Source organism: Notothenia coriiceps, unplaced genomic scaffold, assembly GCF_000735185.1.
Source record: "Notothenia coriiceps isolate Sejong01 unplaced genomic scaffold, NC01 NC01_scaffold00033899, whole genome shotgun sequence".
NCBI lineage: Eukaryota > Metazoa > Chordata > Actinopteri > Perciformes > Nototheniidae > Notothenia > Notothenia coriiceps.
Window position 1 is genome coordinate 5,281 of NW_011366600.1, and position 23,274 is coordinate 28,554.

A 23,274-nucleotide genomic window follows, 5' to 3' on the forward strand; every position below is an offset into this window, starting at 1 on the left:
ATATATATATGAGAGAGAGAGAGAGAGCTCTGTTTTCCAGCCTGACTCTATTTAATTTATTGTTTTGGTTGTGTGTGATTTAATTAATTTATTATAATTTAATTATTTTGTTTTATTTATTAATTTATATATTTTAATATTATTTCACATTTCATTTGCAATGTTGAATGTTCAATAAAATGTTATGTTTCGAAAGGATGTACTTGAATTATTATTATATATTATCATTATGTCTAAAATGGTCTTAAAGCGGTGCCGACAATATTATCGTTTATCGCAATAATTTCCAGAAAAATGTATCGTCCAACACAATTAATTATCGTGACAGGCCTACCCTGAAGACATGTCCCCTACTGTTACTGTTGTTGTACTTCTCTTTCTACAGGTTCATTCTGGAGAGGAGAGCTTTGATAAGTTCAGAAAACCTATTGGAATGTTTTGTTTTTTGAGAAACTACATTTCTCCAAAACAGCAACAGTAAAGTATTTCATAAGTAACATGATCATAGTTAGGGCTGTACAATTCATTACAAATGATACAAAATATAGATTAGTGCAATGATCAAACCGCAGTAGGAATATTATTTGTTAGGCTTAATAAATAAAAGCCTACAAATGTCAGATGTAAGAGATCCAGTGGTGAGTCTACCTGCAGGCTGTGTGGCAGCGTGATGAAGTGAGCTCTGAGGTGCTGACTCAGCCCTGTGGCCTCCTCCTGAGCTTTGGGGTTCTCGGCCCAGGACAGGGTGAGGGGGGAGGTGAAGAGGAGGCGCGTCTTCAGGCTCCAGTCTGTGGGAAACACTGTGCACACGGGGGGGGCGATGGAGGCAGGAGCAATGGCCTGGGGGCTCTGGGGAGAGACATTGAAGAGCTTTTTAAACACATGTGGCTCATGGTTAGAACCTACCAACAGATGTTTTGTATAGATATGATTAGTCAGAGTGCAAGAGAAGAATCCAACCTTTATTAGTGGGCTCGCGACATCTTCCTCCTCTTCTTCGAACAAGGAGTCATCTTCAGAGAAAGATAGACATTTCTACAGCAGAGGACGGAAGGGTAAACATATCAAAATGTCAGCATGTCACCGCAAAAACAAATGTACTGTATACTGGAGTCAGATGAACATTAACTAAAGGTCTCTGGTGCCTAAACACTATGTTTGTCTTTCAGAAAAGTATGCATAAATAAAAGTAATCAATTGCAACATTTCCTTACAAGTTTATTTAACAGGGATCACATAATAAATAAAAATGTTACCTGATAATTAAACACAGATAGACCTATAGCTAAAAGCGAGTTGCCCCAATGCCCCACATGATGCATTTGATATTTACAGATCAGTTATGTTACTAACTGTCCATGTCTATTTAATGACAATGGTTGTTGTACTCATGGTTATTGTTTTGTTTAGGGTAACTCGCTCTGTAAAGCACTTATAACGGTTTTGTTTGTTCATGTTAAATCTGCAGCCTTCCACTCAACAATATATTATACTGCTGTTTTTCATAATATTGTCTTTTTCTTTATATAATCGTTACATTTTTCTTTTTATAATTGTTATATTTTTGATCTTCTCTTACAACTTATTACCTTATGCTATGTTTATGTTTGCACCAAACTCCAAAGCAAATTCCTTTTATGTGTAATTAACCTTAATTCTGGTTCTGATTCTTATTATCACGAGGTTAAGGCTAATATACGGCACCTTGTTCTTCAAAACAGCTGTGCAGCTAGTAGTGGGGTTTTGCAAGTTAAAATACTAGTAGTAATAGTAGGTGTATAACTGACCTTGCTGTTAACATCTTGGTGTTCGTGTTTCTCTGCCTCAGTCAGCCTCGCACTGAGAGGTAACGCTGCATTACAGTCCGTCTTTGTTGACATCTGCTCCTCTCCCTCCTTTTCTGTCAATTTATTTTTCTTGCACCGGTCCACAGCTTCTGCATGTCCGTCCTCGTCGTAAATTAGACATTTCTTGCTTGGACTGTACGTATTCTCAATGTTTGCGAACGGGTTTCTGCGCTTTATTCCACATCCGGGACGACTCTGGGTGTTAAAAAGCGGCCCCGGGGAGAAAGGCCGAACTCCTGCCGGCGAAGAGTCGCTTTGCCCGGCAGTGGAGCCCCGTCCGCTCGGGCTGGAGAACACACTGGCGTCGCTTCTGGTTCTTTTCCTCCTCATTCGCATAATTTCAGCCGGTCGCTTGAAGCTCGGCGAATAGCCCTCCGGTTGAGACATACTGCAGAGGAATAATTTCTCTAAAATACCAGAAATTAACCGACAAAATGCTAAAAACACTGCAGCTGTTGACACTAACGTTTTGTTGTTGCGCCTTCCGCACTATACAAATTTGGCGCGTAGCGTGCTGACGTCAAGCGTCACGTTGCGTTTGTTTTAGAGAGAAAAAAAATGGAATTTGGGGCAGGCCTACTGATCTAAGAAGGAAAATCTACCACTTTAAAGTTTAGGAATCAAACTCTATTAGAGTGTTTCAATAAATGGCATCTTTAATACACCTATAACAATGATCCCATGTTGAAGTTGCTGTACCATGATAACACACAGAATAATGAGCTGAAAATATGCCAGCATAAATACTATATAAGCTACAACTTCCTTAAACAACACTAATATGTATCTTCATATTGAAGTGTATGCCCTTTTGGTCTTAAGTGTACGGTTTGTAGGTAATTTAACTTGTGGAGCAGCTGCAACAGCAAAGCGTTGTGATTCAGTGTGCGTCATCATGACAAAATGTGCATTGATGACCACAGAGGACAGTGAATTTCCCTGCTAGAGCTGCCCCCCCTGCCCAACACCTCTCATTGCAATCTCCACCTCTGTCCCTCTGTCACAGTGATTAATAGGACATTATGTAAATGTTTTCTCCCTGTTAATTTCTCCCTCGTTTGTCATTACTCTGGGTCATCAATCACATCGGAACTTCAGCAAGGCTAAATGATGGCTGCTGTTAGGAAATCAATTCTCATATATTTTGGTAGTGAAGAAGAGAGAAAAGTTGTGCTATTTGCATCAAAAGTCAGGTTTGAATTGATGGCTAGTGACCTTAACAGGGCTGCTGAAATCATGGCATGTCCTCGACCCCCAGATGAAGATGCATTAGGCCCAGTGAACTCCATCTATAAGAAAACATTCTTATTGTAGTCGAAAAATTAACCTCTTTATACCCAATTGGGAGATAATGTGCCATTAAACCACTAAAACTCACTGTTTACCGAAGCTAAACAAGTATCCAAGCAGGAAAATATTCCATATTTGAAAATTGTCTAACTGCCCTGCGAGTATATTGTGCTTCTCTTGTTTGTTATTAATCTTAAAATAGGGACATTTTGTGTCAAATGTGTGATTTGTATCCAGTTGAAGTAATGCTATTTGTACCTTTAGGGTCTATGTCGATGTAAAAGTACACTTGACCTTTATTTAGCAACTTGTGTGTGTGTGTGTGTGTGTGTGTGTGTGTGTGTGTGTGTGTGTGTGTGTGTGTGTATAAACTGGCAGAGAAGGCAAGCTAGGGCTTGTCTGTTGGCCTGTAAATTCCTACAGCTTTAGGAATAGCAATGGATAGATGTGTTTGTGTGTGTGGGTTACATAGGGTAAGGATCAGACAACCAGCAAACACAGAAAAAAAAGTTTGATTATTTCCCAAGAACTTTTATATAAAACACAAATCAAAAATGTACTATCAACATGTCAGAACAAAAAGAGAAGGGGTGATGAAAACAGGATCAAATGCCGGTGTCATTTTCAGCCATGGTTATATACAGTACAAATCGACAGTGGATCACTCACACACGCATGCACGCACACATACACACACAACATGCTACCAAAATGGAATAAATTAATGCATTTTACAGAACTCCATGCTGTAATGTTCTCTCAAAATATGTAGAAATCAGTGTGGTAAGGCCTGTCCATGATAAATATGTAATCAGTCAATTAAGATTTGTTGCAGTTTTTATATTTTCTGTCCAAATTTGTCTCAAGGGCCGGAATAACACCAATAGTCTTCATATTTTATTGATGACAATAATGGGCAGTTTTTTGAAAAATGTCAGAAGAATGAGAGAGGAGGTACAATCATGGGAAGAAACAATGACAAACATAAACAGGCAATCGTATTATTTGGCATGAGCAAATCATCTCTAATGAACACCATTTATGAGAAAGTCGCTTTTTTTACAAAGGAAGCTGCGTTCATCTGTCCATATCCACTACATTTTCTCAAGTCCTTTTCAATGTTATTTCACTGCTGTTTAAACTGGGTGCTCTTATCCCCCTCCTGGGTAAGTCATGACGAACCGTGCTCTGTGAAGTCTTTCCAAATATTTAATGTCACGAAAAAATCCAGTGCTTGAATATAAATAAAATAGTAAGCAGGTTTTAAAATTGTAGTTTACCCAAGGAAAGGTGACCCTCAACATTGTACCCTGTGTGGCAACATTTCCTCTAACCTGACTGATGAAACTCCACTCACAGTAGAGGTGTGTAAAATCAGTAAGGTCTAGGATGAAATCTGGGAACAACATAGATAGCAGAGGGATGGTAAAGTCAGAAAGCATCCAGAGAGAGAGACACACATGGTTGGTTTGGCGCTCTTCATGCGTAAAAAATATAAAATACCATCGGACTTCCTCATCCTTTAACCGAGATAAGATTGTTGGAGCGAGTTATCTGTTTTTTGACACGTTTTTACATTGAATTGTGCCTCGTGTCACATCATATTTTGTGTTGGTGGGTATATTCAGTGAAGTCACATGACCAGGGAGCACCTTAAGCCTGCTTCAGTACGGTCTCCAGACGGACTCTGCAGCGGCCATGTTTGTGGGGGAGCTACTGTGGCTGGACTCCACCTCCACCCCCACTCCTTCATTCTGATTGGGCAAAGAGGGGTGCAGGAGGGAGGAGCCTGTGGAGGCGTTGGTGCACGGCGGCAGGATCCTGGGCGGGGAGCGAGAGTCGGTGCCTCCCCCACCGCCGGCCATCATTGAGAACTGGTATGATCCGGCGGTGGTGGAATAGTACAGGTGATACGGTGAGGAGGTGGACTGGAAGGGCCCGTTCTGACCCTGGTGGGGGGTGTTCGCCGGGTAGGGGGGAGGCAGGTAGGTGTGGTACCTCCCCGCTGGAGTGTTCGCCATGGCCGTCGCCATGGATAGGCCGAGGGTGCCATTGGATACGGCGTTGTGAGAGGGGGCGTAGCTGAAGGCGGTGGCTGTAGAGGGGTAGTGGACCCGGGGATCCGAGAAGCGGGAGTCAGGTAAGGAGGGGAGGGAGGTGAAAGGTCGTTCCAAGGTCATCCTGTGGTCGCCAAAGGCTGTGAGGTCAGGACCTGAGAGAGCAAAGGTGAAAGGTTACTTATACAGTCTATTCTCTCTGTTTTCCCAAAGTCAAGTATGCATCCTGGGAAAGAAGTGGCCTTCCAAGTACACAGGCTAGGTTACAAGTGTTCAGAGGACGCACAATATAATTTTACCAGATAGAGTCCCAGGGTGCAGGAGAAATAGATTTTAGTATGTTTTTAACTGCTATTTAGGATATTAATTTTGCGTTCCTCTAAACAATATGAACAGACTGATCAGTGTAAATGCTCGTGTGTCTTACCTGTGAGACGCGAGGACAGGTCACTGAGCGTAGATCGACCAGGCGAAAGGGGATTGGCTGTGTGGACGGTGGGCGTGGTTATCTGGCCAAGGTAGGGATACGATTGGTCGTAGGACCAAGATGGAGACGACTGCATCTGCCTGGAGTCTGAGAGAGAGAGATAAAATCATGGAGAAACTTAGAGATGTCTTTACATGATTGAAATGTGGTTGCACAATGCTGCTCACACAAGACAAGTAAGAATACAGTTAAATAGCATTATCTTTGAAGAAAGGGTGATTTTAAATGACTTGAGCCAGAGGCTGATGATAGTGAAAGAAACAGAGGAGAGAGACGGAGAAGAGGAAGCAGTTAACTCAGTCTGGGGGTCGACGGATGAAAGGAAGGGCTGTGTGTGTGTGTGTGTGTGTGTGTGTGTGTGTGTGTGTGTGTGTGTGTGTGTGTGTGTGTGTGTGTGTGTGTGTGTGTGTGTGAGATATTTCATTCAATCCCCTCTTTTTCCACACAGTCTAATAAATAGCACTGATCACCCACAGACTTTCAGACAAGAGTGTGTACATGTGTGTGTTTGTGCGTGCATGTGCAGTCAGACGAGGAAGCAAATTGTACACAGCAGCCAAGACGTCAATGAAGGCTTTTCAAGTCTAGCCAAGAGTGTGTGTGTGTGTGTGTGTGTGTGTGTGTGTGTGTGTGTGTGTGTGTGTGTGTGTGTGTGTGTGTGTGTGTGTGTGTGTGTGTGTGTGTGTGTGTGTGTGTGTGTGTGTGTGTGTGTGTGTGTGTGGTCTGGGTGGTGATGAAGGCCGGCCCTGTGCCAAGCCCCCTCCTCTCCAGGCTTCTCTCCCGGGGCACAGAGCACTAATATGAGGCAGGAGTCACCCCGGCTGGCTGCTAAGAAGTAGAAGTAGAACACAAAGAACTACATACTGTATCTGTGGCATTTAACGGTAGGCTAATTCATGTCAGAAAATTATGAAAATTATGACACTTACCCATTTTGCCATGTGCAGTTAGTGCTAGTGAAATTCTAATATGATGAGCAGATATGATAATTCCTATGATGGTTAATAATATTCCACCAAAAAGTGGATGTCTGTAGCTTGTGCTGTTTTGTGCCAATTGGGCATAACATAGGAAACGAGAACGGTGAGCCCTTGACCTGCCCACTTGTGTGTTGATTGATTAGCAGCTGACCCAGGTAATTGTGATGGTGATCTCTTGCTTTTATACACTGCCATTGGATAAAAGGCAAGTTTAGAATGGCAGCTGTCAATCCAATGCTGGACATTGGCATAATGTACGCGGCGTGGGACACCTGTTCACCCCGAGAGAGATCGTTTTGGACATTTTAATATGAAACAAAGGCTATCATGTTGTATTTAAGTTTGATTAAAAGGTGAAGTTCAGAAGACGAGTATAAATAAAGAAAAAGCAGTGTTTTTTTTTGTCTATCTTGCATTTACTAATTACTATAATTATTTGTTTATGGTCGTCTAAGGCCTGACTTTTTATATTTTGGATGGTAAAATGAATCATAGCCAATGGTTGACACACTTTTCAGATATCTTGGATGCTTCAAATTCTGACAGTTATAGATTTGATTTTTTTTCTCACAGTAGCACTTCCTCCCAGCTGACTCTCATTTCCTCCTTCAGGCATGACTTGCTTCCTCACCCACACACATACACACGCACACACGTGGCGTCACTACCACTAAGGCAAAAGAGGAACAGATAATGCATTTTGGTGGTAGTGTATCCACGGCAACCGCAACACACACTCACACACACACACACCTACACGCGCACACAGACCACAATGGATCTCGCTAAAACCACAATGAGGAACAATGAGGTTTGATGCAACCTGAATTCACAAGTTTGGGAAATACACACACACGCTTTTTGACGTTGATTAAATGCTGGAAACGAGTCCGTTTGATTCCGCTCTAAATGTAATTAGATTTAAAGATGATAAGTTAGGTTTATGCTAATAACATAGCTGCTTGACTGAGCATTGATGAGTGTGGATGCATGGAGGCAGCTACCGGCCATTAAAGAAACTGCAGTTTAAGGCAAATCCCTGGCTTTCAGGTTATCAGAAAGTAGGGTTAGGGTTGGGGGCAACCTGATAAGGTCATACATTCTGACTATTATGAGAATCATTATTATGATGCTTATATCATGCAACTAGATCATTTCCAAAAAGGTCCCTTGCACAGCTGTGCAAGTGTTGCTTCCAGAAAAAGATGAACTAAGTGATGGCTCATCACACAGGGTTTCTGAGGAATCATAAATAAATAACTTACTTCTCTCTGCATCTATTTATGTTAAAGTTTTTTTGGGGGAAATTTCTTTCGGTGCTACTATCTATCAAAACAGTGACCATTCAAGTTTCTACAAAACTAAGCTACAGTGAATTAGTTTCCATGAAAATAAATCTCTGATCTATCTGTGAATTCCCTGTCTTTTAAAAGAAGATGTATTATAGTCTAAATTATAGCCTGATGAACCAGTCATACTTTATATCCGGGGTCTAAGACAACAACGTATTTAGATGAGTTGGTTTAGCAACTCTAGCTTAGCTCAGTTTGAATTGATAAGAAAAGTTGTTTGGTGGTTGTGTTTTTTAGTTATAGTACTTTTCCTGAAGTCAATTCATCCCTGAAAGCCTAATTCTTGCTGTGTACAATATGGTAAATGACAATTCCCTTAATTTCTTGATTTGGGCTCATGGATTGAATCCCTTTAGATCTCTTACCAGCAGTAATCTGAGCGTGTGCAGGGCTGGAGAAGTGGCTGGCAGAGTTGAGTGCTGCAGACTGGCGGCTGTTGGCGGGGTGTTGATGGTGATGGTGGTGAGGAGGCGTCAACCTCATGGAGCTCCGTCTCAGCTGCTCCAGCTCTGTGAGCCTCTCGGAGAAAGCCAGCGTTCCGGGTTTAACTTCATCCATCTTCTGACGATGACCTGGGAGGAAGAGATGACACAAATCTGTCAAGATAACCGGTGGTCAAATTAAAAAAAGGGAGTCCAAAGCATCAACTTTTTCCAGTTTCATTGAAAGTAATCAGCTACCACAATTGAAAGTGTATGGCAGTGTCTTGAGAACTAAGTAAAAGTAGTGGCCAGTACTTTGAGAGGTGCCAGTTCACCTTCTAGGCACTGGCCTTGAGCTATAATACCTGCACACAATAATAGGATGGCTTCAATGCAGAGGCTCAATTTCACTGTGTGCGTGGTGCTGGGTGACGATTGAACATGGATTTGTTTTCAGTCCTCATTTTCCGTTCCATCAAAATATGAATAGGTGATTTGTCAGCAGATGACTTCCTGCTTGTGTTATGATTACATAATATAAGGATTACTGTAACAGCTACAACCCAAAGCAGGCTGCAACAATGTCCCAACATTGTTAACACACTGTCTGCTAATGCTTTCGGAAATCTGACGATGGGCGCCGCATAGGGGTCTGACTGTCTCTGTGTGTGTGTGTGTGTGTGTGTGTGTGTGTGTGTGTGTGTGTGTGTGTGTGTGTGTGTGTGTGTGTGTGTGTGTGTGTGTGTGGTGGTCTGTCACGCTGTCTGTGGTGTTGGCTGCACTTCAAAGCAGTGAGACTGAGATCCAGTTACAGGCACTTCCTCCCAATGGGGGAAGTGTGCATGTGTGTGTATTTATACTGAGTGTGTGTGTGTGTGGCGAGTTAGAGACGAGTGATGGTTATTCACAGCTGAGCGGAGCTGGCAGGAGTCTTCCTCTCTTTCTGTCACCTCATGTCTTATCTGAACACCGTCGCTCAATTCACTCCTAATCAAAGCAAACTATAAGTATTTGTGTTTATTATAAAAAAAAAATAGGTTTTTCTTCTTCTCTGCCTTGAGAATTCCCCATGTGTCATCACAAAGGAACTCAGTGTTGCATTATCCTTATTGACTCACAAACCAAGAGTCTGTCTCTATGGATTACAGTCTTCTCTGAGTATCTAGCTTATAGACTACAGGATATGCATGAATCAAAATGTAAAACGTTCAGGGGACTCAAATGTGAAGCCTGTGGGACTCCACATGTTATAAACTGCTGTGGAGAACATAGTGATGTGTCACTCACGTCTTGGCTCTCGGGGGCCGTCCACTGTAATCTTAATGGCTCTCTGGTACGTGGCCACCTGAGGAGGGTTGGTGAACACGGTGATGGTAAGAGTGAAACTCTTCCCTATGAGAGAAAAAGGAGAGGCAAAGGGGAAGAAGACAAGAGAGAGTATAGATGAGAGGAAGAAAGAGGAAGAAAAACAGGGAAGGAAATAAGTGTTTATTAGTACTAGTATACGTGTCCTCCTAATGTTCTCTCTCCTGTACACATTTATGGGACTACACATTTAGTGTGTGTTTGTGTGGACCCTGATGGGGGGGGGGGTTCATTGCCAGACACAGCTTTGGAAGACACTCACTCAACACTTTTGCGACCAAGCACGCACGCACGCACGCACGCACGCACGCACGCACGCACGCACGCACGCACGCACGCACGCACGCACACACACACACACACACCTCCGCTATTGTTTTATGCCAGGGCCGAAGTAAAGTTGCCACATGCAGACAATGATGCCACACACACACACACCATACTTTTGTTGGTAACGCCAGGTGTTACTCTCACTTCTCTGTCTCCCTAGGTATCAAATAACAACAAAAGTTAAGGAATATGAATATAACATAACATTAGGGTTGTTATAAATGAACACATCTGTTTTCTTTACTTGCATAACAGCCATTTTTTTTACATTTTCGATAAGGACCATCGTGTTGTAAATACAAAAGAATGCAGCTGTGCCAACTTTCCACACTTGTAAAGTCCCTTCACGAATATTATGAAAAATGTCACAGTGTTATAGTGACTGATAGACGTTCAAACTCATAGATCAAATACTCAAACTCATTAGTATATGTAGCAAGACGCCCAAACCAATGCTGCCCTTTTTGTTGTCTGACTGAATGCTCAGATGGCTTCCTGTCCTTAGTGCAGGTTGCTTACAGAGAGAGTTTACAGTAAGAGAAGGTGGCTGATAGAGACACAGGAGGAGGGAGAGAGCAGCTGAAGTCTGTGTGTGTTATGTCTATCAGCCAGCCGGTGGAAACACACACACACACACACACACACACACACACACACACACACACACACACACACACACACACACACACACACACACACACACACACACACACAGTAAGGGAGCACGACATAAGCCCAGCGGATAAACAGGAAAAGGCCAGTGTGTGTGTGTGTGTTCTTAAACCAGGTGCCTGTGAATACAAAGATATTAATGGTTTGACTTTTTAATCCATTTCTAGTTCAGTTTTAGGAAGTTATCAGATTCTGTTTGCTAGTTTCATATTTTAATACATTTATTTTGTGCACCTATTGTGTGAACAGTTCCCTGTATAGTATAGGTTTTTATAGTATGTTTTCTGGTTGTGTGTGTGCATCATAACAATCGTCCATTATCAGTAAGAGGCAGTGACATCCGCTCATGACGCATAATGCACCAAACACACACACACACATGCATGTGCGAACACTAATGCATAAAACTCAATAAATCAATCAGCTGTGTGTTCTGCGGCTAAAAGCTGCTTTTCCACAAATGCATTTTGTCTCAAAGTGCAGATAAGCTGTGTGATAAACACACACACACACACACACACACACACACACACACACACACACACACACACACACACACACACACACACACACACACACACACACACACACACACACACACAAGGGAATACACAGCTATGATATATCCAATTAGTGTGTGTGTGTGTGTGTGTGTGTGTGTGTGTGTGTGTGTGTGTGTGTGTNTTTGTGTGAGCGGTTGTGTGTTACAAGTGTTGGTCAGTGGTTAGCCTTGCAGTTGGGTTTTGTTACAGGGAAAAACATTGACAGTTTTTCTTGCGCTTTTACAATAAACTTAATATGTTAGCATTGTTGGTTTTAAAAATGGCGTCGCCAATCTCTATTTTCAGCCGCCCTCTTTGCTTCGCTACAGTTCCCCGCTGATTTTAACCTCTCCCGAAGTTTCGAGAAACCGCCAACAGCGAACAGCCATCGCACGATCGATGGAGCCTCTGATCATCCACAGCTTTTCCAATGTTTCCTCCAAACCGCACTGCTTCGCCCTCAGCCTTAATGGGCGAGATGGCGGGTGCGTGTCTGTAATGTCTGGTGGGACCGGGTCCTGTGTGAGTCGAGGCGAGGTCCCTTCAGTCCTGTGGTTAACGAAGAAGCCATGCAAAGAGTCTCCTCGCCCTTTTCTCACTCCTCCTCACCCCCTTTCTTCCTTCCATCCCCATTTGTCGCCACATTGTGGTTAACAAGTGAATGCAAAGTGTTGTCGTTATGTGTGTGTATGTGTGGCTCGTACCCATTAGCGCCCTTCTATTCTCTATTCTAAATTCCGCCCAACGACTACGCCTTCTGATTTATTCATTGGCTCGTTTGGGACTCCTGTGTGTCCCCTTGTGGTCGGCTGCAGTGAGTCTGATTGGCTGCTTCCTTCCACTTTGGTGATCTATTTCTGTTTTCCAGAACCTTCGAGCTAACTTGGCATGCAAATGTGCACTCACATAAACACACACACACAACCTACAAAAAGCATAACGTAGCCAAAGCCTGAGGGGTGTGAATGGCTGATTAGTTGATTGTAAGTCTGCTTCTCTAACTGTCACAAATGATCTCGGCCATGGAAACACTCATTGATTTTTTTGGGCTGTCTTTTTTTGACTGGCATATTGAAGTGTATGTAGCTACAGTGTGTGGCTTTTAATAATGAACATTGTCTTGATAAACCTGAGCCAGAGACACACCGTTAAAGTCAAAGTAAGAATGTTCCTAAACAAAGACCAACATATCTATTAAGTTATTCCCTTTAGCATTAGCCCTTTGTTTAGTGATAGCTAGTGTTTAGCTAAGATGGTTAACATGGTAAATATGCTTATTATAACCATTGACAGTAAGCATTTAGCTCAAAGCACCACTGTCCAAGTAGCTGCTAGCTTGGCTGAAACCTAAGCCTTTTGGAAAGTTAAACAGCTGTGTGTGATAAAACAAAATGGAGCTTTAGGCCTCCCGCACTGGATGGATGAACTGTTCTGACACATAAGATAAACCTTTGTTCATCTCTGTAGGGTAATTCCTCACATGTGCTACAGTTTTAGTTTCTCTTAGGCCCATCTGTTTCTGTTGGCTTTTGAACGTCACAGATATTATAAGTCACACTTTATTTACTGTCTGTGTCAATGCTCCAGGAGAGTTTTGGACATTTGTATCAGCCCACACAACCTGCATCAGTGTGAGGCGGGCGTCATTCAGCTCTTCAGGAATGGACACTGATGGAACCTCCTCACAGTAAAGCTTCCTGATCAGTCGTGAGGTCCATATTCACTGTCCAGCCCCAAGTGTGTGCATGTATGTTAGTGTGTGTGTGTGTGTGCGTGTGTGTGTGCTTGCCTGTCTGTGAGTTAAAAGTTTCTGCTCTAATACACCTGCTCAGCCATTCAAACTGCACTAAACACAGCCTGAGGCACTTCTGTCTTCCTCTCTCCATCTCTTTCTATCATGCTGTCTCCCTGCCTCAGAAACACTGTCTCACTCTGCTCTGTCTATTTCCATTTCGACATTTCTACGATGAAAGAATGAACATTTAACTAACTTTGACTGTGTGCATGATTGAATAGGTATCCCCCCCCCCTCTCTGTCTCTTTCTTTCTCTTTCCCTCTGTTTCTACCTTTCTCTCTTCCTCTCTCCCTCTGTCTGTCTCTCCTGCATTTCTTGTGTCAGAAAATCAATTTTTTGTTTAGCAAGAATAAGCCCATCTTCTCTCATCGTAGAGGCCGGTTGAATAATTCAATACACACACATGCACACATTTTTTTTCACTTCAGGGAATTTTCACTTAGAAAATGTTTAAGACATTATTGGATCTCATAGGTCTACCAACAATTATACCTCTTTCCCAGTGTAATCTTTTCTTGAAGAGGCTCAGTAACAGCTGGCCAAGTTAGTAATAAATGTGTTTATGTATTCTTGACTATTGCTGGACCTTTGTAGTGTACAAAAAAGCATTTAAGAAAAGAGTATATACCACTGCTCTTGATTCAAGGACTTTTAATGGTTTATCAACTATGGAAGCATAGTTTGCAGTAAAGACTGTCACTGATTGGTCAAACCTGTTTTTACAGATGGTCCATACTTCCTCGAAATGTAGAAAAGTGACGCAAAAATGTCCTGAATGCAGGCGCTGCCATTTTGCACTTTAGACATGATTTTGAGCTGGAATCTGCACAGAAGTCCTCGGGTCCCACCCAATCGAGCCAATGACACTCAATTTGTATCCATCCTGTTCCCTACGCCTCTTCGTAAGTTATCCATGGATGACCTTTGCTGACCACCACCCTTTTCACCTGTTCCTCCATCCTGCAGAAACACTGAGAGCTTTACAACAGCTCCCCTTCGTGGTTAATGACGTAAAGCAATGCCCCTCTGTGCCATAAAGTAATCCAGTCACTAAGCGGCACCATGCAGTAAACGGTGCAAGTGTGCAAAAGTTAAGTAGGTGTATGGCAGAGACATAATATACTATAGTTTTTGCAAATGAGGCACATTAATGCTACATGCTTTATTTTTGTGAGTGTGTGTTTGGGGATTATATTTATCTTACAAACAGGATGATTGAAGCAATGTGTGTGAGAGTCCCCTGTGAATAACCTACCTTTTGCGAGCACACGTGTGTGTGTGTGTGTGTGTGTGTGTGTGTGTGTGTGTGTGTGTGTGTGTGTGTGTGTGTGTGTGTGTGTGTGTGTGTGTGTGTGTGTGTGTGTGTGTGTGTCATTTGGTGCTGCTGCTAACTGATATGTCAGAAAATCAATTAATTACTTTTAAGCGGCAGTTAACTGCATCCGCACAATACACCCCATGAATTATAGACGAAGTGTGTGTGTGTGTGTGTGTGTGTGTGTGATAGAATTGGCTGCTCTGTTAACTAGAGACAATTGCGAACTCCTCCGTCACTGATCAATTGATGAGAGTGCTGTGATACAAATCAACTGAGCACACTGAAGTGACTGAATTGACTCTATATCTATCGCTCTCTATCCTTTTGACTGTGTGTGTGTCACCATGTTCATCTTACTTGAAAACAACAGGACTGCAACGTTTAACATTCATGGTTATTTTACATTTAGCGTTTGGATCTTCATCTGTGTGTGTGTGTTGATCTTGCTGTAGTGAGAATGCCTGGGTATTTTGATAAATGGCATTATTAATACCTAAGTGGAATCATTTTATAAAGTGGTATAAATAATTGTTGTTAAAAGTCAAAAAGTCTCTCTCTCTCTTTCTTTCTCCCTCTCCCTCTCCCTCTCTCTCTCTCTGCCAGCGGCTGTCTGTCCCTCTCGTCCCCTGAGTTGGGGCCACCCTGAGGCCAGTGACAGTGGCATGGCAATGATCAATACCACACACACACACACACACAGACACCCGCATGCTGCCACCCTTGGCGAGGGATCGATGGAGTGATAGATTTTTACTTCTGCTTTTATCTCTGGTACCTCATCAGCACCTTAACACCTTCAACATCCTGTTTTTCAAGAATATATGAACATCATAATTTATCTCTATCTTTTATTTGTATTAACTATTATTTAGAAAGTTAAAACTACAAGGTTACTGAGCTGAATTTGATGATCAAATCAGATTTAAAAAATCCCTAAATGTCTTGCTTTGGTGGAAAGCCTGTTTCAAAAACGTATAAAGAAATGATTTGTAAATGTACAATACATTTCAAATGGACATGATGCAATTAAAGTCAACAATATAGGTTTAATTAGTATAAAATTATTCTAAGTTCAAATTAGTTAATCACTTAATAGCGATATTGTTGTAGTAAAACCAGTATTAACAAATCACCATTGTTACACACACACAAACACACAGTCACACTGTTGGTCTGAGTTTGCTGAGTTGTCATATGTCACACACACAGATTCTTTCTCTGAAGACACAGAGGCAGTTTTGTGGTGATGTCGGCAGCCAAAGAGCCGCTGAGAGTTCTGTGTGTGTGTGTGTGTGTGTGTGTGTGTGTGTGTGTGTGTGTGTGTGTGTGTGTGTGTGTGTGTGTGTGTGTGTGTGTGTGTGTGTGTGTGTGTGTGTGTGTATAAACAGGAAAAGTGATTAAGTAAATCTCTTCCTATGACCTACTGCATGCTATAGTCTGCTGTAGAAAATGAATATTATTCAACTTGTAGAGAGCTGTACTCAGCAACATTTATAAAGAAGTTGGAAGTGGCTCATGAGAACCACACAACCCTCTACTTTAAACTCTAATTTGAGTTATTTTGTTAGTTTTTAGCTTTGTTAGCTTGTAGGTAGCATATAAACAAACCAAATGAGCAACATGCTAATCAAAATGTACTCATATCCAAATGTTAAAACCAAAAGGATATTGAATATAGCCAAAACAGCCACTATCTATCTTTCTTTCTCTTTCTGCCTGGCTGTCTGGCTAAACAAACTATGATCGTTAGCCCCTTACATATTATGTAGTGTTCTCAACAAAAAATGGCTACCTTTCAAAAGCTAAAACTATGTATATTAATCCCATTTATTGAACACAGTTTTTAAAAGAACAAACAAATAACTCAACAAATGGGCAATGTGCAGGTTCAGTACTCGTCAAACAAACTCATATCACTCAAGTGTGTGTGACCTCAATTTTCACCCAGAACTTCCGAATAGCAAGGAAGAAGGAGGGGGACGGAGGAAAGGAGGGAGGGAGGGAGGAAAACAGGAGAAAATCATTTGAGTAGCTAAATGAAATTAGCAGCTTTAAAGAGCCCGAGGGCAAAGTGGAGTCGTGTCCCCCGTGGCTACGCTTTAGAGAAGGAGGGAATGAATTCAGCTTGACTGGCTCCTCTCTTCCTTCTCCTCTCTCCCTCGCTTTAACGCCCTTATTTTTTTTCTATTTTTACTAATATGTAGGGTGAGATGGAAGGGGGGGAGAAGGGGGGTGATGTGATGAATGAGGCGTATAAAAGCCGTTTGGGAAGGTGAGGATAGAGCTCTTTTTTCGCCGTCAGTCTTTAAAGTGTTCTAGTTGACTTCCAAAGTTGGACTTACCCAAAGTAGAAACAAATAGTTTGTTCCTTCTCTTTGCCTTTTTTTCTTTTTCTACAAATTCCCTCTTCCTGTTCTTACCTCTTCGTCTTATTATTTTTTCCCTTGATACCCTCTTTTCTCTTCCCTCTGGGTGTTGGAAATTTGGCCCCAGCTGTTGCTGCTTCTGCACCCAGGATTGAGGCATGAACCCTGGGGCATTCTCCAGCTCAGGCCCCCTGTCCTGGGCCATGTACCTGATGAGGAAAGGCCGGACAGGCAGCGGACTCTTTGGTAAAGCTAACTCTTCTTGACACCTCATATTCACCAAAATCAATATCTGGCTTATTCAAGTTCTCTGTTTTACTCTGTCCAACTCAATGTTGCTTATTTCATGTTATGTTGTAGAAGAGCTGCCTTCACATTATTCTGGCCACAATTATCCTGTTCATGTTCTGTCATTGTTCTGAGTAGCGTGTCACACTACAATCCTCAAGACATTTGATATGCACTTCTTTTCTTGGAATATTTTACTTTAGTTTTCCAGCACGAACAGCTGATAGTTTCGAAGAACTTCGACTGATGGAGACAGTGCAATGCTACACGGTGAACTGAACTTAGGACGGTTGTAGTCATCTTTCCTCTCTGTACTTTTCCATAGTACTTACCACATTCCTTGGATTTGTAAGACTTGTCTTGGTGATAGTATATTTCCTATCCGTGCTAGAATCATCCCAAGCTCCAGGAGACTTCTTCTGGAGTTTTAAGCATTATTCTGGTAGTTCTCAGACAGGTTTGAGAGGTCATTTGGGTGACCTGGAGTTCTTGAGGATCTATGGTATTCAATCACAATATAAATATTCCTAAATCTACATGCTGCTTATATTCAGTTAAATTGTTCATTGGGTATATTTTCTATTTGGTATATATATTTAATTGACCCACAAACAAACAACAAGGTATTTACTGAGACTGATAATATTAGGGAATGCTGGCATCAATAACTGATAGGCAATTGTGACTGCGTATTGATTATGGATCAGAGTACAGCTAACGTTTCAAGGCAGTGGGAAACGCTGGCGGAGCGAAATCCCACTCCCTTCCCTCTGTCGCGGCTTCTCTTTTTTTCTTGTTCGTTTCACTCTTTTATTCATGTCTTATATTAATATAATCTCAAATTATTTTCCCCTTGCATGACCAGTTGGACTCAAATCTTAAAAGCATCCAATCCAATTTAATTTTAGGAGATCAAGTCAAGCTAAGCATTGAATTATGAAATACATTATAATAATGCATATAAAAGAATGGTGGCGTCATTTGACCTCAAATAACCATCAGGGTATATTTGTGTATGATGTTACACGGCTATATGAATTGCTCACAATTGCTTCTATAGAATCAGTCTTTATTTGGCATTAGGCCTCACAGATATATAGTTTCAAAGCATCCTTCAGTGTTCCTGAATTATTAATAAGTGTGGTTATATGAGGAATAAATGTCCAGTGTCAGATGTAATGTCACTAACTTTGATGAAATTGCAGGTTGACAGAAGTGCTTTAGCTGCAGGTTTAATATTGTGATTGTTGAGAAACTGAAGAGAATAGAGTGAGGATAATTAAAGTGTTATCAGGGCATCTGAATTGATCATAACAAGCAAAAAAGCACAAAGAAGCCTTCGATGAGGAAGTGAAAAATAGATATTTCCGGGGGCAAATCACGTCACGTCCATCTGAGGCTGAGACTAGAGTGCAGGCGTTTACATTTTTTATCATCCCCCCTTTGGCTACAGAGGGACGGACGCAGAGGCAGACTGGCGTTTCCCTAAAACTCATCCGACAGCGTGTTGAGCTAACTCAAACTGAACTGACTGAATCCAGAATGGCTCTCTGTGAAACAGGCGGGATGAGGGAATTGTTAAGTTCTAAATTCTTATCTTAATTCTTAAAATGAACGATGAGCAGGGAGAAGAAAAAACAATTGTTTTATATATAAAGACATAGTGAAAAACAACGCTTCTTAAATTCAATATGAATGAATATTCATATACAGTATATTTTAACTTTGAACGTGCAAATTAATTTTTGAAGGTGATGTATTTCCAGTTTTCCTGAATTAAGAAAGAGAGTTTTTGTTATTTACTAAATGTAAAGAACCTAGTTTAACCTTAAAATACCATTCCAACAGTTTTCAAAATGTTCAGGTTAGTCTGAATTGTCTCAAATAAGAAATAATGGTTGTAATTATTTGAAATGTAAAGCAAATGTATTTATGGTATTTCAACTGAAAATCCACTTAGCTTAGCCATTTTACTTTGAGTTATGAATGAATGTTGTTTCAGTTTCTCCATTTAAAATCCAAAGTGCATCATTTAAAGTCGTTTATTTTAAGGGACACAAATGCATTGAAAAAGGGATTCATAAAATAACAATTTCAGAAAAGCATGGTTTAGGACATGTCTTTTTTAATTGGGCATATTGTATTCGGTTCAATGACAGTTCTCTGTCATATAACCGTTTCTCCATATAATCACAACAGGAAACATTTTTAAATAAGCTGATCCAAATCAAATCCACAGACGTAATACTTACTTCATTAAAATGTTGCACCCACTTCTATGTGAGTTGAAAATATCATCCTAATTGGGACACAATATCTAAAACAAACGTAATCCTAAAACAACATAAATACACCTTCGAATTATCTTCCAAAATAAAACGGACTGAAAGATTAGAAAAAAAAGAATGTTGGTCAAAAACAACACCAAATATAACCTCGTTTTTTTAACATGGAGTTTGATGTAGGACTTAGATCGCCTACTGCCCCCTGCTGTCTATATCCGGCACTGACAGCCTGCAGCAGATGCACTTGTTTTGCATAGTTATAATCAAGCGACGGCATGTAGTATTTCTAAGTGGAAATCTTTAAGGATGGACTAGGGTAAAATATATTTTACGTTTTAAATATGTGGATTAACATAGGGGGACATTTGGAAAACCTTTTTTGACATAATTTTGAAATGGTATTCAATCTAACTGAATTATTTTAATGCGGCTCAATCTTTCCTTTCCATGTCCATTGTGTGCGTACCTTTACCCAGATCTTAGACATGTCCCTGAATCCAAATATAATATACATATTGAGCACATAGTGAATTCATTCTCCGCAAAAGAGGAAGTACGACTCTTCTCCCCCTCTCCGTTTCCCATAAACCCCGCCTCCTCTTGGACGGACATAACTCTGATTGGTCAATCCCTTTCCGCGGCGACCCCCCTCATTGGCTGAGAGCTTCTGGAGCGCAGATGAGATGCAAATCGCGAGGTCTGCCAGTAAAAGCCCTGCGCTGTCAGCCGGGATGTCCATTCATCTCAAGGGGGAGGGAGAGAGAGCGCAGCTTCCTAGTAACACTGCATCAGTGTAATGTTACAATCAGGAGGAAACGACATATAGAGGAAAATTACTTCACATTTACCTTCTTTTTTTCGTGTTTTCGTCAGTTTCCTTCCACGTTTGATGCCAAACATGTGTGATTTTAAGCTGCAAGAAGATGTTCCAGCTGTCATCCCAAGTCTCGAGTCTTGAATTCTCCGTCCAGGTTTTTGGAAAGCTGCTTTCTGCTTGGTTCTGTCCGCGACTTTTACGCACAACGGCTGAAATCCGGCGCATTTGGATAAAGCGCCTTAACTGGAGCATTTTTACCGTCGTGACACGCTCTTAAAAAAATATACATACAATATTCTGCTTCTTATTCTCCAAACAAGACGAAAATCGGGGGGTTTACAGTGAAGCAATCTGGGTATACCTGGACGCACCGTGGCGCACAAATGGTGTTCCTGTGGGACGCGAAATACGGTACAACTATTTATCTACGATCTGTTTGTTATGCTTTATAGTACGTGTCTTTGCACACACACCTAATATACCTAAGTTATTTTGTGTGAAGTTGGGAGCTTAGTCTCTCTTATCTTGTTACTTGTGAAACTTACCATTTCATTTAAAGCATGGTGCATTATAAAAAAAATATTTTAAAAACTCGTTCCTATCGTAGGTTAATATCATATTAACTCATACAAAACATTTGTGTTTTTGTATTTCTGAGGATATCAGCCGAGGGTGCATGTGGACTCATTTAAAGACTCATATTATACACAAAACAAAACTGGTTTTCAAACATTTAAAAAATAATTTAGTGTCCATATGATTTACAAAAGTCATTCATTTTTTCTTTTCTTTTTTCCCTACTTTCAAGACAATGTACAGTTCAACAAAATGTGAGATATGATCCAACTTCACTTCATTATTTGCTGCAGTAAACAACATCTCCTTCCACGACACATGCTGACTTTAAAACAAATCGTTTTAATTGTCACATTTTGTCCAGAAAAGCGCACAAATAACTCTGGATCTCCACATTATTAATGCAACTTTTTAGAACTGAACTCTAATACTTTACAGTGAATTTAAAGTTGTTGTTTTTTAAATCCAACACACAGACTTCACTAACACACATCGTATTGTATGTGAGGCTCTCTCTTCATTATCTGACATGCTCTGAAATTGACCATTTGTTTTTGATGGCATACCACTTCCCTCACTTTTATTCTTTTATAAGAGAGGGCAGAAGTGCTGCTTCTGTCTTCAGTTTATGACTCCACTCTGTGGTATTCAGTCAGTGTGACCACAGTGTGTGTCATCATGTGCTGTAAATGTGTGTGTGTGTGTGTGTGTGTGTGTGTGTGTGTGTGTGTGTGTGTGTGTGTGTGTGTGTGTGTGTGTGTGTGTGTGTGTGTGTGTGTGTGTGTGTAACTGTGTATCTGTTCCATTAGTGTTTATATATCACAGTTCTCACTGATATGGCTGAAACTATTTTTCTTTTCTCCATGGCTCTTTGAAGGACATATAAGACTGAGCGATATTGCGCTTTCAGATATCTTGTGTTGTCTAACCAATAGTCCGAAACTCAAAGAAAATACATGTACGATTATAGAAGACTGAGAAAAAGTTTTTATTATTATTAAAATAAAAATTATTACTGTACAGTATTTATTCTACTATACATTATTTATTTTACATTCTGTTTTATCTGTTTTTTTATTTCATTTTATTCTAGGTTATATTTTTAGAATTACTTTATTGATCCTAATTTGGGAGTAAGGCATTTCACCTGGAATACAAATTAAATAAATGAGAGAATAAACAGAAACAGTAAATATGTACAGGGAAAAATATATATCCGTAGAGTATATCTATTGAATACACCGTATAAATATACAGTATTGAATTAAGTATGCACTATAACAGACCACATATCTTATATACGTATACATATTTATTATTCCTGGAATTCCTGTACATTACATAATTGGAGGATTCTGTGACCTATTGCAACAACAAATACTGCTATTGTGCATATTATAATAAATCCTTAGAATATTTGAGAGGACTATGAAGTCTCCTTCTCAGATATTTAAATCTTTTTATTCAACCAGCGATCATCATGGAGACATTAAGAGCAGAATAACCAACTCATGTGTTCTGTTTCAGACCCAGCCCCCGGCCGGCGTTACACCCCCCCCTCCACCACCCTCGCCTCGGGGGGGAAGATGGCTGAGGCCCTGCCCCTGGGCGCCCAGGAGGCCGGAGGCGGGGCCTCTCTGATGGGCAAACTGCGCATGGCTGACCGAGGCATGGTGGAGGTACGCTGACACACACTCCTTATTAATATCTGTTGTAGTGATGTAAATGTCCCTCACGGCTCTCCGTTGTGCTCTCAGGTGATCTCAGATCATCCGGGGGAACTGGTGAAGACGGACAGCCCTAACTTCCTGTGCTCCGTGCTGCCTACACACTGGAGGTGCAACAAGACCCTGCCCATCGCTTTCAAGGTGGGTACCTCCACCCAATCCACTGCTGCATCCAACAGTACCCTTAACCTATTAGGTATGATAAAACATATCGATTTGTTAGAGATTAAACTGCCACACAGTAAACATTAGATTAGATGTCATTTATTGATCCCAATTTTATGTGATTATTATAATTATTTGTTACAGCAGCATGTAAACAAGGCATTGCAAATTAATACAAAATAAAATATGATGGAAAATCAACATACAGTAAAGACAACAGTAAACATATACATATCATCACCAGAGCAATATATCACAATCGCATACACAATATAAAATATAAACATACAGAATAAGAGACCGTTAGGTTGCTAAGTTAGTTGCATTCCTCGATAAAAAGTAATATTTTAAATAGTTTATTCACTTAAAAGTAGGAAAATCTTTCCATACAGTTATTTTCGTTTTATAATATATTACATTATTACAATTGCGACTGTGGCTGTGAGGGAGTGTGGTCGTCTTTCAACCAGAAGGTTGTGGGTTCGATCCCAGCCCATGCAGTCAACATGTCGATGTATCCTTGGGCAAGATACTTAACCCTGAGTTGCTCCCGATGGCATGGCCAACGGTGTGTGAATGTGTGTGAATGTTA

At 40.9% G+C, this 23,274-nt stretch overlaps 3 protein-coding genes across 3 annotated transcripts in view; 2 read left to right on the top strand and 1 right to left on the bottom strand.

Moving 5' to 3' along the window:
• The window catches only part of LOC104961870 (angiomotin-like), a 9,148-nt gene extending 4,380 nt beyond the window's left edge, over positions 1-4,768 (top strand). The window contains exons 5-6 of the mRNA XM_010790218.1: positions 3,238-3,245; positions 4,391-4,768. Of these exons, the coding sequence (XP_010788520.1) occupies positions 3,238-3,245; positions 4,391-4,412 (30 nt within the window). The 3' untranslated portion in view covers positions 4,413-4,768. The remainder of the gene's footprint in view (positions 1-3,237; positions 3,246-4,390) is intronic.
• LOC104961881 (runt-related transcription factor 1-like) lies at positions 3,648-16,984 on the bottom strand. The gene is made up of 5 exons (XM_010790238.1): positions 16,879-16,984; positions 9,723-9,827; positions 8,379-8,585; positions 5,622-5,768; positions 3,648-5,349 (listed from the first exon to the last, which is right to left on the bottom strand). The coding sequence occupies exons 1-5, from the start codon at positions 16,982-16,984 to the stop codon at positions 4,802-4,804; spliced, it is 1,113 nt and encodes a 370-aa protein (XP_010788540.1). The 3' UTR covers positions 3,648-4,801.
• Positions 16,954-23,274, top strand: part of LOC104961882 (runt-related transcription factor 1-like) — a 9,045-nt gene continuing 2,724 nt past the window's right edge. The window contains exons 1-3 of the mRNA XM_010790239.1: positions 16,954-17,070; positions 22,318-22,469; positions 22,548-22,695. Of these exons, the coding sequence (XP_010788541.1) occupies positions 16,983-17,070; positions 22,318-22,469; positions 22,548-22,695 (388 nt within the window). The 5' untranslated portion in view covers positions 16,954-16,982. The remainder of the gene's footprint in view (positions 17,071-22,317; positions 22,470-22,547; positions 22,696-23,274) is intronic.

What these genes read in the sequence shown, in the direction of transcription:
- LOC104961881 (XM_010790238.1), bottom strand. Translation starts at nt 16,984, where the DNA reads ATGCCTCAATCCTGGGTGCAGAAGCAGCAACAGCTGGGGCCAAATTTC. An exon ending in ACACGCTCAGATTACTGCTG is followed by an intron (nt 5,769 to 8,378) that starts GTAAGAGATCTA and finishes TCTCTCTCTCAG; the next exon opens with ACTCCAGGCAGATGCAGTCG. An exon ending in CCTGTCCTCGCGTCTCACAG is followed by an intron (nt 5,350 to 5,621) that starts GTAAGACACACG and finishes TTGCTCTCTCAG; the next exon opens with GTCCTGACCTCACAGCCTTT.